This window comes from Delphinapterus leucas, chromosome 6, assembly GCF_059928025.1.
Source record: "Delphinapterus leucas isolate spDelLeu-1000000601 "Yukka" chromosome 6, BTC_Dleu_Yukka2, whole genome shotgun sequence".
Taxonomy (NCBI): domain Eukaryota; kingdom Metazoa; phylum Chordata; class Mammalia; order Artiodactyla; family Monodontidae; genus Delphinapterus; species Delphinapterus leucas.
In genome coordinates this window covers 121,099,501-121,117,070 of record NC_143134.1, presented here as the reverse complement: position 1 = coordinate 121,117,070, position 17,570 = coordinate 121,099,501, and the positions used below count along the sequence as shown (strand labels likewise).

At 42.7% G+C, this 17,570-nt stretch overlaps 1 protein-coding gene across 1 annotated transcript in view; it reads left to right on the top strand.

The window, feature by feature from the left end:
- The window catches only part of DDX31 (DEAD-box helicase 31), a 73,669-nt gene that overhangs the window by 1,076 nt on the left and 55,023 nt on the right, over positions 1-17,570 (top strand). The window contains exons 2-9 of the mRNA XM_022578341.3: positions 4,569-4,825; positions 4,932-5,007; positions 6,029-6,072; positions 7,386-7,456; positions 8,380-8,444; positions 14,341-14,385; positions 15,729-15,770; positions 16,576-16,640. Coding sequence (XP_022434049.2) covers positions 4,569-4,825; positions 4,932-5,007; positions 6,029-6,072; positions 7,386-7,456; positions 8,380-8,444; positions 14,341-14,385; positions 15,729-15,770; positions 16,576-16,640 — 665 coding nt within the window. The remainder of the gene's footprint in view (positions 1-4,568; positions 4,826-4,931; positions 5,008-6,028; positions 6,073-7,385; positions 7,457-8,379; positions 8,445-14,340; positions 14,386-15,728; positions 15,771-16,575; positions 16,641-17,570) is intronic.

Below are 17,570 nucleotides of genomic sequence, written 5' to 3'. Positions count from 1 at the left end.
TGAAAATTAGTTTAAGATGGTTGACTTAGCTCCTAGGAAAGAGAAGGGCTGCAGGGCAGAAATCTGTTGGGAAATCATGTTGCCTTAATGACCAGGAAGGTTACAGTTTGGTGCCAAGGAAAGTGTGGGGGGGGGCGGGGGGCGGTTCTCGAACAAGCATCACTTAATGCCATTGAAAAATTGCCAAAGTTCAGTTCAGTTCCTTTCAACCAATGTGGTGACGCTGAAACTCCTTGAGTTCATATAAGCTCACATCAGCTTATACCCACTGTCTGGGTTATTGTCTGGATTTTTTAGTGATAATCAACTTCAGGATTTAGAGGCTTGTAAGGACTTTTCAGCTGGGTGATGTTGTAGCTGCATCTATGCCGAGGGGGCGGGGAAGTATCAGTACCAGCGAGCCAATTGGGAACGTGGAATTTGGAGTGGGACAGACCTGGGATTTGACCTTGCAACATGCTAGCTCTGTGACCTTGAAGAAATTACTTCACCTCTCTGATCCTCACTTTTCGTATCCATAAAATGAGAACAATAATTTCTACTTCATATAAGGCTATTATGAAGATTAAATGAAATAATATACATAAAGACTCTGTACGTTTTCTGGCCCGTAGGAGCACTTAATACATGTCAATTATTTTTTAAAAAAAAGTCATATTGACTCCATTTTGGGTAATAGAATTGCTACACCAGGAGGTCAGTAGGGTGCTTGTGCCATGTACATGCCTCGTAACTAACACATAGAAAGCACTTAGTAACACTTTGTGGAGTGAGTTGAATAAATAAATGTCAGCTATCTGGTTTTATGATTGCTTGAACCACTGTGTCAAAAGGATGTTCATCAGGTGATGATAACTGTCTGCAGCGGTCTTGTCTGCACCTACATTTTTGTTTATGTCTTGAATGAGAATTATGTATATGCCGATCACATTTGCTAGTAGCCTGAATTGGGGTTGAGTAGCTCATATACTGGACTTGGAAAGACCTTGACAGCTTAAATTATTCTCTATCTAATTCTATGCAGAATGTTTTTTCTAAAAAAGAAAAGAAAAGAAAAACATACAAATTTATTGTAGGAAATTTGGAAAGTAGATTAAAAAAAAAAACAAAACCCACCCATGATTGTCATACTCAGAGATAACTCTGGGTAACATTGTGGTATATATCCTTCTGGAAAACAAGCAGAACAAAATTGGGATCAAACTATACATGATGTTTTCTAACCAAACAGGATACATTTACTGGATGGTGTTGTAGCATTGTTGTTAGGAACCCAGGGCGTGGAACTAGTGTCTGGGCAAAGCCTTGATCCCTCAGTGATCCTGTGGCAGATTACCTCACTTCTCTTTCTCTGTGTTCTCTTCTTAAAATGGGATGAGGCCAGTACCCTATGGACAGATGACATCATTCATGTAAGCATTTAGCATACTCCCTGGTGTATAGTAGCTACTGAATATGTTTATTAATATCAAAGACATGGCATGTAGACTGGTAGGGCGGGATGGACCCTAGAGGTCACCTGCCATAATCCCCTCATTATGCAGGTGGGGGAGCAGACTCAGGCACTTGCTTATTTTTAGAAGATCCAGATGTGTCCCTGCTCTTCTCTGCTCAAATGCTACCTCATGAAGCATTCCTGTATCTTTGCCTCCCTTCCCCTCGCTGTGGGCCATGGTAGTCTTACTTCATGTTTTTTTTTTTTTTGGCGGTACGCAGGCCTCTCACTGTTGTGGCCTCTCCCGTTGCGGAGCACAGGCTCTGGACGCGCAGGCTCAGTGGCCATGGCTCACGGGCCCAGCCGCTCCGCGGCATGTGGGATCTTCCCGGACCGGGGCATGAACCCGTGTTCCCTGCACTGGCAGGTGGACTCTCTACCACTGCGCCACCAGGGAAGCCCTTACTTCATGTTTTGTGCCCAAATAACCCTTTGTCTGTACCTCTTCTGTAGTACAAATACAGGTTTAGATTTGCGATTTTACACTTTTGTCTCTTCCGCTAGTCTGTGACTTCTTCAAGGGCTTGTCTAACCTTTGTATCTTCAGAACCAAGCTACTTGCCGGTGGCCAGTTTTTTAAATGAATGTGTTGTGGATGCTGGTGGGGTGCGGGGTAACTAACAAATAGAATAGATCCAGATCACGGAAAAGGATAATTCCATCACGTGTTATTCATTAATCTTACAATTATTTATTGAGCACTTACTTTGTGCCAGACGTGGTCCTGTGCAGGGGATTCAGTGCAAGCCTGGGACAGGCTTGTCCATTTCTTCCAATCTAATGGGGAAGACAGACATCACACAATGAATTATGTGCTATATTATTTTACTGAGTGCTGCAAAGGAGAATAAGGGTGCCAGGAGAGCCAAGAGCAGGCACCCTGGTTTGACAGGTGGAGAGAGGAGGTCAGGAAAGGCTCTTCTGAGGACGCAGCAGGTAGCCCTAGATCTGAAGGATGAGTATGAGGGGAGGGCTGGGGACATGGGTGTAGGAGTAACATGTGCAAAGGCCCTGAGGAGAGAAGGAGCTTGGTACATTCTAGGAATTTAAGGAAGTCCAGGACAGCAGAGGGTAAAGCTGAGACTGGTGAGATGGGCCGAGGTTAGATTCTAAAGGGCTTTGTAGCTCTCATTACACATTTTCAGTTTTAGCCGAGCAATGGAAAGCCTGCCTGATACTGTGCTTAATTCGGAACACTTGCCTTTAGAGAGAAGTTGACATGGGAATAAAGAGTGACTGGGATGGTAAGGGATCTAAAGTTTGTGTCCTGTTTGGGATATTTAGTCCAAAGAAGGAGGAAAACGAGGAGTGCTGTGATGAATGAAGCAATGTTACATACAAGAGTTGCCGCAGAAAGCAAACTGCAAACTAGTAGACGGATCTTCTAGGAGACAGGTCTTGCCTGAATGTCAGAAACAGCTTCCCAGCCCCTAGAACTTGGTTGGGGACAGAATGGGCTGCCTCATGGGATGGAGGACAGTAGGAGGAGGTACAGGCAGGAGCTGCAGGGACACCTGTCAGGGGGTCTGGTGATGGGAAGTCCACACATGCGTTGGGGGGAGAGGCCTTTGGGCCTTTTTGTGCTCCAAGAGCCTGTGGGTCTGTAAACCAGGTAAGATCTGCACATTTCATTCCGACCTGAAAGTTGACTTCAACTCTTTTTAGTCTGAAAATTTGGGACTTCGTAAAAATAAATTTGTAAAATTTGTAAAATGAATCAGATCAGTACCTACTTCATTAATACTAAATATTAATACTAAATATTTGAAGTTGTATGTATCGAATTACTTAGCTATAGGAGCCCTTAGGGTTGCCAGGAACAAAGAACTATTGTTATTGCTAGGCTAGTCAAAAGCTGACAGTCGGGCTTCCCTGGTGGCGCAGTGGTTGAGAGTCCGCCTGCCGATGCAGGGGACACGGGTTCGTGCCCTGGTCTGGGAGGATCCCACATGCCGCGGAGCAGCTGGGCCCGTGAGCCATGGCCGCTGAGCCTGGGCATCCGGAGCCTGTGCTCTGCAACGGGAGAGGCCGCAACAGTGAGAGGCCCACGTACCGCAAAAAAAAAAAAAAAAAAAAAAAGCTGACCGTCATGGCTAAAGCAACCTGATGTGTACACAGAAGTCATGATTTCAAGCCAAGAAGAAAATAACATATTCCAAGAGAAACCAGAACTCCAGAATAACAATTCCTAGCTACTCACAGGATGTTTTTATATTCATGTGTAATGTAAATTGGAAGAGAAGGCCAAGGAAAATAGAGGAATTGGATGAACTTCTCCTAGGGGAAGTTTGGACATCCTACATTTAACAACATTCATGTTATGGAAATGAGAAGCAACAGGCAAGAAAATGTCTCATGTTGTAGCCTGTACTCGGCGATCAGACAGGGAATGGAAAGGCGAGGAGAGTTGGAAGTAATTGTGATAGAGGTGATGGATGGAGCTGAATTCTCATTTGGAATGGAAACTGGGAGGAGGAATCGCCTCCAAGCCATCTGAATCTGGGGGAGCAGCTTGAGGGCAGAGAATGACAGCGATCCAATCGCTCTGGGGTAGAGCGGTAATGAAGGTTTCCGCTTCCTGGGCATAAGCTGGGATGCAGCTTATGTAGTCACCGATGGGCTTTGTTGGTGGCAAGAGAAAAGATTCATTTCCCCTCTTTCTTGTTCTTGTCGTGTACATGGATTCCTAGAGATTTGGATTGACATAGCTTGCACACTTCACAAGGTGGGTCCTCTCCTCCCTGCAAACAGACTCCATTTGTTAAAATTCAGCCTGAAAAATGTTTCTCCCTTCTTGATTATCTTGGTGGAGTTGAAGGTTAAGATGATTGGTGAGGTCTAGTAGATGGATCAGCTGAGGTTTCTGGGTTTTTTTTTTTTTTCCTTTTTGGGGAAAAAAAAAGGGTTGAGTCAAAGAATCTGATTGCAGACCCTAAACTGTTGCTTGACATATGGGGCGTAATGATCTCTGCGGGGAGAGATGCAATTCTGTGGGCAGTCAGGCTTCACTCTGAGGTCTGTTTTCATGGACTAATGCATCTCTTGTCGCTCTTTCCTTTTGGGAACGATGCAGCAAGCAGCAGCCACCAAAAGAAAATACCAAGGGTCCAGTGAGGCTCCCCCAGCGAAACGGAGGAGTGAAACATCATTTCTCCCGGCCAAGAAAACTGCTGCTAAAGAAACTCCAAGGACTTTTAAGGGGAAGGCACAGAAAACGTTTTCTCCCAAGAGGTCTTCAGCTGGTGCGAGTGGTGGAAACCAGGAACGGAAACCGGGCATTAGGACTTCATCCCTGTTTAAAAACAACCCTGAGATTCCAGAACTCCACAGGTATGTCCATGTGTAGACACCCTTCGAGAATAAAAGGAATTAAGTGTCTTCTGCCTTTTTGTTTGTTTCTTGGAACTGATGCCCGCGTCTTGTTCGTCATTTGCAGACCTGTAGTAAAGCAGGTGCAAGAAAAAGTGTTCACTTCAGATGCTTTTCAAGCCCTGGACCTCCACCCACATCTAGTAAGTATCCCTCCATGTTTTATTGGTGTGTCGATTTTTTCGGTCTGTTCATTCAGAATGTCTGTGAAATGACAGTTCTAGGAAGAAAAAAAATCAAAGAATGGTTATTTTTGCGTCAGGTTACCCGGCTGAACTCAGATTGCTAAGATGCTCTTCCAGGACCACTCACGTGAACTTAGGAGTCTGTTCACAGTCCGCACCCCACTCCCCCTCTTTTTTTAAAGAGCTCTAAAGACTTCCCTCACCTCATGCACTTCAGGACTGAGACTCCGCACATCAAACTTGAAATCCACCTCATAATTACTGGGTAGACAATGACATCAGGGCTATTCTGGATGGCCGATGTCATAGGGACCCTAGGAGAGGGAACTGAACCGGCATCTTGCTGTTAAGGGAGTTATAAATAATTGAAGGAAGAAGGGGCTCTTTAAACATGCATTTGCTACAGACAAATGGACACTCAAAAAAAAAAAAAAAAAAAACACCAACAAAAAAAAACCATGAATGAGTGTTCCAGCCTTACTTATGAGTAAGGTGAGAAACATACATTCACTTTTAGGGAGTCTGGATTTCCTTGGCTCATATGGTCACAGCTTACCTACTCCTTCTTTCGGGTGGGTTACCTATACTTGCTTTCTCACCTACGGGTTGGAGTGGCGTTTCCCAGCCTTGGTACCGTGCATGCCTGGGGATGGGGACTCTGCGTCACGGGGGCTGCCCCGTGCGTTGCAGGATGTATGGCAGCATTCTGTGTCTCTACTCACTTAATGCCAGTAGCATCCCCACCCGCAGTTGTAACAACCAACGATTTCTTCAGACATTGGGAGGTCCGGGGGAGGCAGTGCTCAGAACCACCCCCAGATGAGAACCACTGGGTTAGAGGAACTTGATTTGATCGTGGTCATCCATTTTTACCCCAGTATTTTCCCCTTTTTTGCATCCTTATTTGCATTAAATATATTTGTCCCAAAAAAAATTTGTTAAAGAAAAGTTTTGTTTTGTTTTTTGTCTTTTCTCTTAGATTTCCACAATAAATACGGTTTTTAAAATGTCTAGTATGACCAGGTAAGAGCTCTGGGTCAGTCTTGATTTTCTCAGGGTTTGAGTGGGTATAAACAGATGAAATCTGAATTGTCTGTGAAGGACAGCAAACTTGTGTCTTGGCATTAGAGGACAGGCCAGATTATTGACCCTCGAGGGCTGGGTAGCTGCTCAGCTTCCCCACCTGGGAGATGGAGGGACTGGGTCTCCGTCCCCTTCTGCCCTCAGCTCTAAACTGTAAGAGATCTCTGGTCCAGAAGATGGTCCGCATAAGATCCCACTGTTGTCTGTGCTTCCTGAAAATATCTTGTCTAGAATACAGAATTTATCTTGTCATTTCTTAGTAGTAAGAATCAGAGTCAGCTACAAGATAGGAGTAAATACTTAGTTGGATATAATGGGATGCTGAAAAAAGTTTTTAAATGTTAGTGACAACTCCTGGAAAACAGAAATGGAGTGGTGACAGGTGTGGGGCAGAGATGACCCCCTCTCTTTGAGTATGTATGCTTCTGTACATTTTAATAAGTCACCTTTCACTTAGAAGTAAACATTAATAAGAGTATCAAAGAATAAAATAAGAAACCCCTTTATTATTTTTTTGTTCAGTCTTAGCAACCAAATGTAAGTGATTTCCATACCCTTCTGGACTTTTCATTTTATTTTATTGAAGTCTAGTTGATTTACAACGTTGTGTTCATTTCTGCTGTACAGCAAAGTGATTCAGTTATACATATATATTCTTTTTCATACTCTTTTCCATTGTGGTTTATCATGGGATATCGAATATAGTTCCCTGTGCTGTGCAGTAGGACTTTGCTGTTTTAGTTGTTTGTTTTTGAGTACACACGTGGACACACGTCTTACCGTGTCCGTAGCAGTCATATTTGGTTTTCTAGAGAACGGACAGCAGTTCCTGGCTGTCTGTGTGGCTCACAAGCTTCCTTTCACTCTTCTGCTTGGGAATCTTTCCATAATGTTTTATTGTTTCATATTCCCTGGTTCAGAAGGCAGGAGAGTGTGTGGTGTGCTTTTGTGGTGGCTCCAGCTTGTCATCACGCCGGTCCCTTTTTTCTTTTTAAGTAGTCCAGTAGAACGGCCAGTCTCCGGCTTGCCTCAACATTTGCAGCCCCAAAAGTTCCAAAAATCTAACTGAGGTTTTATTCTTCTAACCATCAGAGGTTTCTCAGCCCTTCCCATGACTGTTTAGGTAACCTCTGAGGCGGCAGGTGATAGAGCCTGCGGTCATCGTGTTTTGTGTATCTCGCATCTCTGCGTGTAAGCATGGGCAGGTGGTGCTTTATAGATAATCATGTGCTCTTTCTTTCGGGCGGCCCAAGCGTTCAGAAGCAAAGTATCCCTGTGTTGCTGGAAGGCAGAGATGCTCTCGTGAGATCCCAGACTGGCTCAGGTCAGTTGTCATTTGATTTCTGCCCTTCCTCCACGGTCGTGTGGTGGGTTGTGTAGTGAGGTGTCTGTGGTGGTGGCGGCGGCTTTGTTTGGTTTGGGGGAGGGGCGGCCATGCTTGCTTCTGATTAGAGCCCTGAAAGGAAGGGGATGATCAGTGGGGCCCGTGATCAGGAATGATCAGGAAGGAGTCAAGTCTGCTATCATTTCTCAGAGCCCATCTCAGGGCTTTGCCTGGTCCCACCATCTGTGGCCAGAGCTGCCTGTCTTTACTCCAGTGGGTGATGACTATTTCCTTCTGGTATTAAAACAGCCTTGCTGTGAGCACACGCTGATCGGATGCCAGTTGTTTTGCTAGAACACGGAACACCGTTCTGGCGCCTTCCAGAACAGTCTGGACTTGCTCTTCTGACCCTCTTGTGCTCTTAGTGGCAGGTCAGCTATTCTCTGCTCCCCCAGCTCAGCCACCTTTCAGGTGGGTGGAAGCCCAAAGTTTTTGCCATCCTTGGTTTCTCCTTGATCTTTAGAGGCCAGCTCTGGGGTTTCAGACTGGCTGGCTTCTCACCACGAAAGCACCACGGAAACCCCTTTGAGAGGTTGAGGTGACCCCAGAGAGGGAGTTTTCTAGTTTCTAGGGACAGTCATTGAGTTGAGCTTCTGTGTGACCTCGGAAATGTCTCATTGTCTCCCTTGTTAGACGTTAAAGGGGCTGAAGGTGCAGGTTTGTTAGAAGTACTGAATTTACAAAGCAGAGCTAGGAGTTGTGACAGACAGGTGGCTTCCGTTTCCACCCGGATGTGAGTGCACTGTTCCTGTCCCCAGACTTCAGGACGGCCCAAAGGTAGCAGTGCCGGTTCGTTTCCTGTCTCTGGTTTTCTGACATCTACAGGCTCTGTGATTTTGATTGCTCTTGTTCTTTTTTAAAAGGTAAAACTCTTGCCTATTGCATCCCTGTGGTCCAGTCTCTTCAAGCAATGAAATCCAAAATACAGGTGAGTAGAAAGTGTGTTTTTCTGGGAATTCCCTGGCAGTCCAGTGGTTAGGACTTGGCGCTTTCACTGCCGAGGGCCTGGGTTCAATCCCCGGTCGGGGAACTAAGATCCTACAAGCCGCGTGGTGTGGCCAAAGAAAAGAAAAAAATAGAAAAGAAAGTATGTTTTCCTGTTATTGTTCACAGTGCATAAGAAGCCGTCAAACTGAACCAAAGCAGTAATATTGGGACCAAAAGAATCTTTTCAGTTAGCTTTGTTTTCCTGCCTCTTTTTAGTTCATTTATTACATAAGCATGTTGCACCTGAAGACCGTGCTCAGAGTGGAATAGAATAAATACAAACAAATGTAACAGTCATCCTAGTAGTTCTAACAGGGAATGTTTGTAAGATGCTCCCCCTGTGTCAGACGTCGTGCCGAATGCTTTGCTTGTGTTGTCTTCTTGACTCTCTAACTACCCCAGTCCCACTGAGTTGGAAGGTACTACTATTATTACCTCGATTTAAAAAAAAAAAAAGAAACAAAAAAAGGAGGCTTGAGGAAGTTAAATAACTTCCTGTGGGGAGTGATTGTGGAGCTGGGTTTCCACCTCCGTTCTCCTTGGCTCCAGAGGCCAAGCTCTTCTGACTGAGAAAGGTGAACATTGCATTGAAAACAGTGGTTTGTCATGAATAGTAGAAGTGAAAATAAGTACCCAATTAGCGGGTGTGACGGTTGGGCCACCTTGTATTTAGTATTTCCTAGGACCTATCTTTAGTTGCGAAACACACTTAGCGCCTGGGCCAGAGGGGCCAGAACTGGGTTCCTTGGAATGGTCCCCTAGGAGGCTGTGTGACTGCCATGTTCCGTGGGCATAGTTGTCATCTCCAAACCCAGCCCAGAACCTCACAAATACACCCTGGTTATTCTCAGTTGAGAGGAAACAGTGAGATCAGAAATAGGAAGAGAGATGGGTTCACAAACAGGTGATGAGCTAGTTGGTTACTTTTTCCTCAGTTGCGACACATGCAGAATTAGGTGTATATTGAGCCTGCCTGTTATTTGAATGACAAAACAAATAATGATGGCGTTGGATTACAGCCCACAGTCTAAAACAAATACCTGTTGAGTCCAAGCTGATATAAATGAATTATTGAATAAATAGGCGGGACGAGGGAAAGCCCTTCCTTATACTAGAATTCCAGTGAGTACTTGTAGGACATTATCGTTTGGCAGATGACACAGGAATCATCAGAGATGCTAAAATGAGTGGATGAAAGTGCGATGAAAATGGGATATTTACACAGTCTCAAAGTATGTATCCAGAAGATACAGGAAAAAGATGGTAACTTTACAGTGGGGAAGCCTGGCTGGTGCCACCTTAACCAGGTGGTTGGATGGGGCCTCACCAGTGCCGGGATGTGTCGGCCTAATGTGTCTCCTGATAGGTGCGTGAAGGATGAAACAGTACTTCTCTGGTTTTCTTGCCAGAAATGCACAACTCTAATTTAGTCATAAACATCAGACGAAGCCAAGTCAAAGGACGTTCTACAGAGTGACTGGCCAGTGCTCTTCAATGGTATTAAGGTCACGAAAGACAAAGAGATACTGAAGAGCTACCCCAGAGTAAGAGAGACGAAGGAGTCATGACAGCTGGATGCTGCGTGGTCCTGAATCGGGTCTTAGTCTGGAAAAAGCATGTTGATAGGTCAGTTAATGAACTTTGAATGAGGCTATAAATTAACTGATAGTAATGAATCAGTGTTACTTTCCTGTTTGATCATTGTAGTGTGATTCTGAGAATCAGTATCATATAAGGAAGCTGGGGGAAGGGTGTAAGGGAGTTCTTTGGACTATTTGTGCAATTTTTTGTAAGCCCGAAATTATTTCAGAATGAATACGTTTAAATGTTACTTAAACTTTATTTAAATGATTTTTAAATCAATAAATCCTCCACAGTCATCCAAATGGTGGAACCTTATATAGTTATTAAAAGTGCTGTTTTCTTCAGTTTCTGTTTGTGAACTTGACAGGCATTCTTGCCATGTTAAAAAGGCCCGTTATGAAACAGTATGTATAATATGACTGCAATTTCATAACTAATAATTCTACATTTGTATACATATATATATGTGTACACACACAGAGATGAGAAGGATACTTTTCACACTAATGCCAGTTTTCTCTGAGGCGGGTGAGTGGGCATTCTGTTTCCTGCAGGTGGCTGATGTTTTCTTCCATTGGGCACTTTGCAGTGCGGTGGTTCATACGAGGGCCTCAGCATCGTACCCGGTGTAGGTTGGAGAAGAAATGTGAATTATTAGACCAGTGTGGTAAAGTCTCATCCGTTTAGATAGTCCAGGAGAGCTTCTAGTAGAGGGTTTTTTCTTCCTGGAAAGTTGCAGAGTTTGGGCGTGTACTTGATCTGGCGTGGGTCCTACAGTTCTGGCCCAGCTGTCTCATTTGCTGGATCCGTGAACGGAGGACAGGAGACATGCGACTGCATTCCTCAGGTGGACAGCATGGCGGAGGCTCTGCTCAGATCCTGGGTCTGAGTGTGACGTTAGCACATCACCTGATCCTGGTGTGCCTCGTGGGGGATCACGGCGGTGCCTGTGTCCTGGGGTTGCCAGGAGGATTCAGGGAGTCAGCGCACGGGGAGAGTTGAGACCTGCTTCCAAGCGCCTGGTGGTGATAATACCTGCTCCCTAAGTCTCCACCATCATTGTCGGCAACAGGGACGTGTGGCTGGTTTGAAGGGCAGTGTTCTGAATTGCTTAGATTCAGAGCATTAACCAACCATGTCGTTGTTCTTATTTACTCAAGTATTTTTTAATATCAATAACAGCTTGTTCTATTAAAGATTGGAATAGTCTGTAGAGACGATTTAACAAGCCCAAGTTTAATTCACTTATTTCAAGTGATGCTCAGTACAGGCCCTTGGAGTTCACTGTAAACAGATTTGACCTGTAAAAAAAACCTATCTGGAGGGAGCAGCAAATTCAAGGCACCAGCAGAGTCTTCAGTTACTTCAGATGACGGAATGAAAACGGACTGCTTTTCTGTGTTTTCACACTTTCAGCTCTTTGGGCTCTGATTTTTTTTTAACATCCCATCCATCCTTCCTCACTCACTTCTGCCCTGCGAGGAATTGATTGGTCTTTCTTCTCTGTGTAGTAACACCTTTTGAAATGTCAGAATCTCTAACACTGCTGTGTTGATGCCGTTGTACTAACATGTTTACTGTTCCTCGCCCGGCTTCAGCGCAGTCTCGCAAAGTCAATGTTGAGTACAGACGGCTGTAGTTTGAATTCCAAATCCTTTTCTCCTTGTAGGTAAACGTTTCCTATGCAAAATATGAAAACCATACTTGTAATTTAGTTTGCTGCTAAATCTGTGCTTAGCTTTTACACTAACGTATTCGATTCGTTCCCTAAGTGTCTGTGAGCACTTGGGGGATGCAAGGCACCGCTGACTTCCGGGCCCTTGTCAGATTACTTTGTTTTCTTCTATTATTGTTACTGTTACTTGTAGGTATAATGTACATGTTAAAAAAATTTGAAGAGCGCCAAAAAATATACAGTGACAAGTAAGTCGTTCTACTGCCCCTTGCCCTGAGTGGCACAGTTCTTCTCAGGATGGGATGGTCCTTATCACCAGTCTCTTGTTTAATCCTTCCAAGGATATTCTTTGCATATAAAGCAAATCTGACTATACATAGTTCCCCTCCCCCTTTCGTTGAAGTTTTTGTTTGTTTGATACACAAATGGTTGCTTGCTGTGCATGATTGTCTGTGCCTTGCTTTTGTTCACTTAATATGTTTTGGGGATGGTTTCTTATCAATACCGTGTTGACCCGCCTTGTTTTTTTAATGGCTGCCTAGTCTTCCACTGTAAGTTTGTTCCATAAATTATTGTCATTCCCTCGTTGGTGGAATTTACATTGTGTTCAACATTTTGCTACAAACAAAGCAATTAAACAACTTCTTTACACACACGTGTGAGTCTCTCTTTTTGAGAAATTCCTATAAGTGGAGTTTGCATTTTTATTTGGTAGATAATACCAAAATTGATCTTTAAAGGAGTTACACCAATTTGGATTCCCACCGACAGTGTATAAGAGTTCCTGTGTGCCTGTGCCTTTATCAACCCTATCGGCTGTTTTATTTTTGCTCATTTGGCAGGGGAAATATATTGTATCGTAGTTTTGATTTGAATTTCTCTTAGGAGTAAAGTTGAACATCTTTTCGTACATTTAAAAGCCATATTTTGAATTCTTATTTCCATAAATTAGCTGTTATATCCCTCTCCATTTTTCTATTTGAGTTGTTGGTCTTCTTTATTTTTATTTTTAATTGAATTACAAACTTTCTTTATAAACTAAGAAATTGGCCCTTTCTCTTATGTGTGGCATATTTTTTTCCCCACGTTGTCATTTGACTAATTTTCTTTAGGTATTACTTTTCCATTCTGAAATTTAAACATTTTTATGTAATAAAATTTATCAGAGTTTTATAGTTTCTGAGTTTTATGTCATCCGTAAAAAGGCCAACTTAATTCCAACTTTATTTTTCTAACTTAATTTTTTTTCTAAAAGGACATTTGAATTATCCATCTTTTCACTGCTGATATAAATTGCCTCATCATATTTCCTGACTTTCTATATGTGTTTGATTCTATTCTAGGCTGTATTTGTTATTGTAATCTCTATGTGCTAGCATCAATTTTTTAAAACTACTGTAGATTTAAATTGTCTTATCATCTGATGTTGTTCAGTAATGTCTTGATTATTCTTGCACATTTATTTTTCCATATGAACTTTGAAATCAGCTTGTCTGGTTATATATATTATTTTTTATGTGCGTATGTATGTATACTTGTGTCATGTTTTAGATACTTTATATATGCATAAATATGCATGTTCATGGCATTTTCATTAGAATTACATAACATTTATGGATTGATTTGGGGGAATTAGCTTATTTATAATATTAAGTCTTCTTATCCAAGAATAGGATACATTGTTCCATTTATTCAGATTTTATTTTATGTGCCTTAGAGGTATTTAAAATTTTTTGTTGTATAGATTTTGTACATTTTTTGTGAAGCTTATTTTTCTTAACCTTTTTTGCTATTCTAAGTGTGATTCCATCTAACTTTCTGTGTTGGAAGGCTGTTGATTTTTCTGTATTAATTTTGTATTCAGCTAGTTGCCTTGTCTTTTTTGTAGTAGATTTTCAAGTGATTTTCTTTTTTTTTAATTTATTTAATTAATTTATTTGTGTCTGCATTGGGTCTTTGTTGCTACGCACAGGCTTTCTCTAGTTTTGGCGAGCGGGGGGCTACTCTTCGTCGCGGTGCGCGGGCTTCTCACTGCGGTGGCTTCTCTTGTTGCGGAGCATGGGCTCTAGGCACGCGGGCTCAGTAGTTGTGGCACGTGGGCTCAGTAGTTGTGGCTCATGGGCTCTAGAGCGCAGGCTCAGTAGTTGTGGCACATGGGCTTAGTTGCTCCGCGGCATGTGGGATCTTCCTGGACCAGAGATCAGACCCGTGTCCCCTGCATTGGCAGGCGGATTCTTAACCACTGCACCACCAGGGAAGTCCTCAAGTCCCGATTTCTTAAGTTGTTTTTGTTTTCTTTGGTTTTTTTTTTTTTTTTTTTTAGGATAAAATATCACCTGCTAATAACGGCAACTTTACTTCCTACTTTACAGATTCATATATATTTCTTTGTCTTTTCTGATTGCGTGGGCCAGAACTTCTAGATTAATGTCGTGTAATCATGAGGGTAGTGGGCAGGCTTATCTCTTTAATGAACTGCTCCTGATGTTTACAAGTGGCCTCTCTTAATCTCCCCTTCTGGACCTCTGTGACCTGCGTTCATTCAACTCATGGCATTTCTTTCCTTCTGTGTCAACAGCGTGGTGACGGCCCCTATGCTCTGATACTAGTGCCAACAAGAGAGGTAAGCAGTCCCACTTTCGGAGTGCTAAGCAAGTACTTTCAGTGATATCGTTGAATTTAAAAGTGGTTTTACCATTTTTCTCTCTGCTGCACAAATCACGACACCCTTTCCTTTGCCCAGGAACCATCCTTCTGGTTCCTGACAAGAAGAAAAATTCAAGTACTCTTTGAAAACCAGAAGTTTTTTTGGTTTTGGAAAAGTGTTTCTCTGTTATCTAAAAACTAATGACACTATAAATTTCTGTCCTTATAAAAGGAATTAAAATAATCACATTTTTGTACACTGTTGTTTTCTTTTACAACTTAATTAAAAAATAAAAGCAGTTGACCCTACAAATGAACTTTTAGTTTTTTAAGAAGCTACTATACCAAAAATTTTACCTGTTTCTGAAAGTTAAGCTTCTTGATGTTTTTCTTCTTTCTTGGTGGAAATCTCTTCTATCCGATTTATTTTATTTGCCTTCAGAGGCAATTTCAGATTAGGGTATCTGTTTCCTATATCAAATGCTAATCACTTCCTTGCAGAGAATCGATCATGACAATGGAGGTTTCTGTACAGCCTGCAGCATCCTGTCTCAGCTCCATCCATTGAAGGAGCAGGCACAGAGCTATTTAAAATTTTACAGCAGCAAACTTGCTACTTCCCTGGGATGCTTCCTGAATACAAAACGTGTGGAAACTGTATATATATATCCTTGGATAAAGGGATTATGTAGAGGCTTTGTTGATTGATGGTTGTTAATGGTTATAAACCATTCAATACATTAATTTTCTCTTTCTCTGGTTTCCACTGGGCTTGTTGGTTTTTTATTATTTTCCCCCTTTAATAAACTTGGGAAATGACCATCTCTGTCTTTAGCTACTGCTCTGCCCCAGCACAGCCTTAGGATATAGTCACGTCACCTGTAAAGTAACGTTCCCAAGGCTAGCCTGTTGCGTCACTGTTTGGTTTACCCCTTCACACATATTACATTCTCTCTCTTTCCAAACAGGTTGACTCTGTTTCATTTTCTTCCATCTTTGTGTACCATAGACTGTACTTTTCTGTGTGGTACTCTGGGAATTTGAGCCAGCAGAGGGAGCACAGAGCACTGTGTTTGTGTATGTCCGAGAAATAGATGTGATGTCTCTAGCCACGTTCTCCAGACTGACGGTTTTCAGAATCAGTCTAAGAACAAGGTGTATTTCCCAAGTAGATTCTGTGTATAGGGCTTTTTTTTTAAAAATCCTAACTTGAGGTCCAGGGTTGGATCCTTATCACTTTACACTGTCTAAGTTTTTAAAAATAAGTTAAAAGGTGAGAAGGGACCTCGCTCATTAACTCTAACTTTTTAACATTTACAGCTGGCCCTACAAAGCTTTGATACTGTCCAGAAACTGCTTAAGGTAAGGCAAGCCATGAGTTCAGTTTTGTCTTTTTTTTCCTGACTTTTTGAGGAAAGAGAAAGATACCCGTCTTTTCTTTATTTTCAAAGAGCTAGGAATTACTGCGGTTTTCCTTGTATTCCCTGGATGTCTCTGCTCACCCCAGATACAGTTTGCAGGTTTTTATTGATCTGAACCTTACGAATCACCAGTTTCTAGTTTAGTGAGACTATTAGTGTTCACTGGTACTTCGGGTCCTGTAATCTGTTCATCATCGTCACTAGCAAGCCACCTACAGAGACTCACAGGTACAACCTTAAGGTGATCCCGTGAAAGCAACTTAACAAGCTGCAAATAGGGTTTGTTTAAGAAAGAAGAGAGAGAAAGCTTCCAAGCCAAAGGCTGCCAGCCCACCGAATTAGATTGAGAATTGATCTCTCCTTTCTTTTATCACGAGTGGGAGTAAGGAAGCGTTGTACTTGGGTTTGATCTTAACCAAAAAGGAAAAAAAAAAAGGCAATAGACTTACTGAATTGTGTTTTCAATTCACGCTGTACAGGGAAAGGCAGAGAAGCTACCTGAATCACTTAAAAAGCCCACATTTCTCTCTTACAGTGTCGGAAGCTAGTCGCATAGGTATGATTTAAGTTACCGCTAATATCCATGGGCCTGGTGGCAAGGCCTAGGAATTGCGTCTGCACACTAATACCTCCTGCAATGAAAAGCCGAGTCCTCCCTCACGACTTACTTCAGGAAAGGGAATTTGGAATCAGCCTCTGCAGTAAATGGGGCCTTGCATTGATTTTGGTCTGATGTCTTTCTGTAGCCATTTACCTGGATTGTGCCCGGAGTGTTAATGGGAGGAGAGAAGAGAAAATCAGAAAAAGCCAGGTAGGGCGAGGTTTGTTTATTGTTAATTCCTTTTCAAGTCTGTTCTGTCTTCCTCTTCAGTAAGACTCTGGCCCTTCTCAGCCTGGGGAGAGCCCTGTCTCAGATGAGGGTTCCTAGTCCCAGTGTGTGGGGACAGATTGAGTGCCCAGGGAGCGGTCCCTCTAAACGGTGCTATTTGTAAAAATATTTGGTGAAACTACCAGGGGCTCCCTTTTGATGTGGGCAGTAACAGCTCGTTACCTTCCCAAATCTCAACCCCGCCCCGGCCCCCGAGACCCACGGTCCCCCCTTGTTAAGGATACATCCCCCTTGACTCCCTTTTGTGGATATTGGGAGTTTGGGATTTTTGTTGTTTGATTTTACAGAAACAAGATTATAAACCTACATAATGCTTTGCATCTTGCTTCCTTCACCCAAATGCATTGATTCCTAATTCTGTGTTAGAATTGCTAATGGGTGTCAGTAGAAAATTGTTGCAAGAAGTAAATTCCAAATTTTGTGCATTCTTTTAAAAACGTTTTTATTTTATTATAGCTTAATGCTTAGTGGTTATGCTCAACTATGTGTGTAGTCTGTAACTGAGGAGCAAATATTCGACTTGAAACCTTCGGGTACTGGTTAGGGTAAGATTCTGCTGTAACTAACAACAGCAGTGGCGCAAACAATATGGAAGTTTTTTCTTTTTCTTTCACATTTAAGAAGCGTGACGGTAGTCGTCGGGGCTGGCATGGTGCACGCGCCAACGTGGGGACCCCGGCTCATTCTGGCTTTTTGTGCCGCTGAGTGAAGCTTCCATTTTCAGGCTTTCCTCATAGTGTTAGATAGTTGTTGGAGCTCCAGCCATTATATCTGATTTCCTGCCGGTAGGAACAAAGATAATCACACCTCCTCTTTTTAAAGGTACTGGTGGGATTTGCATGCTCCCTTTAT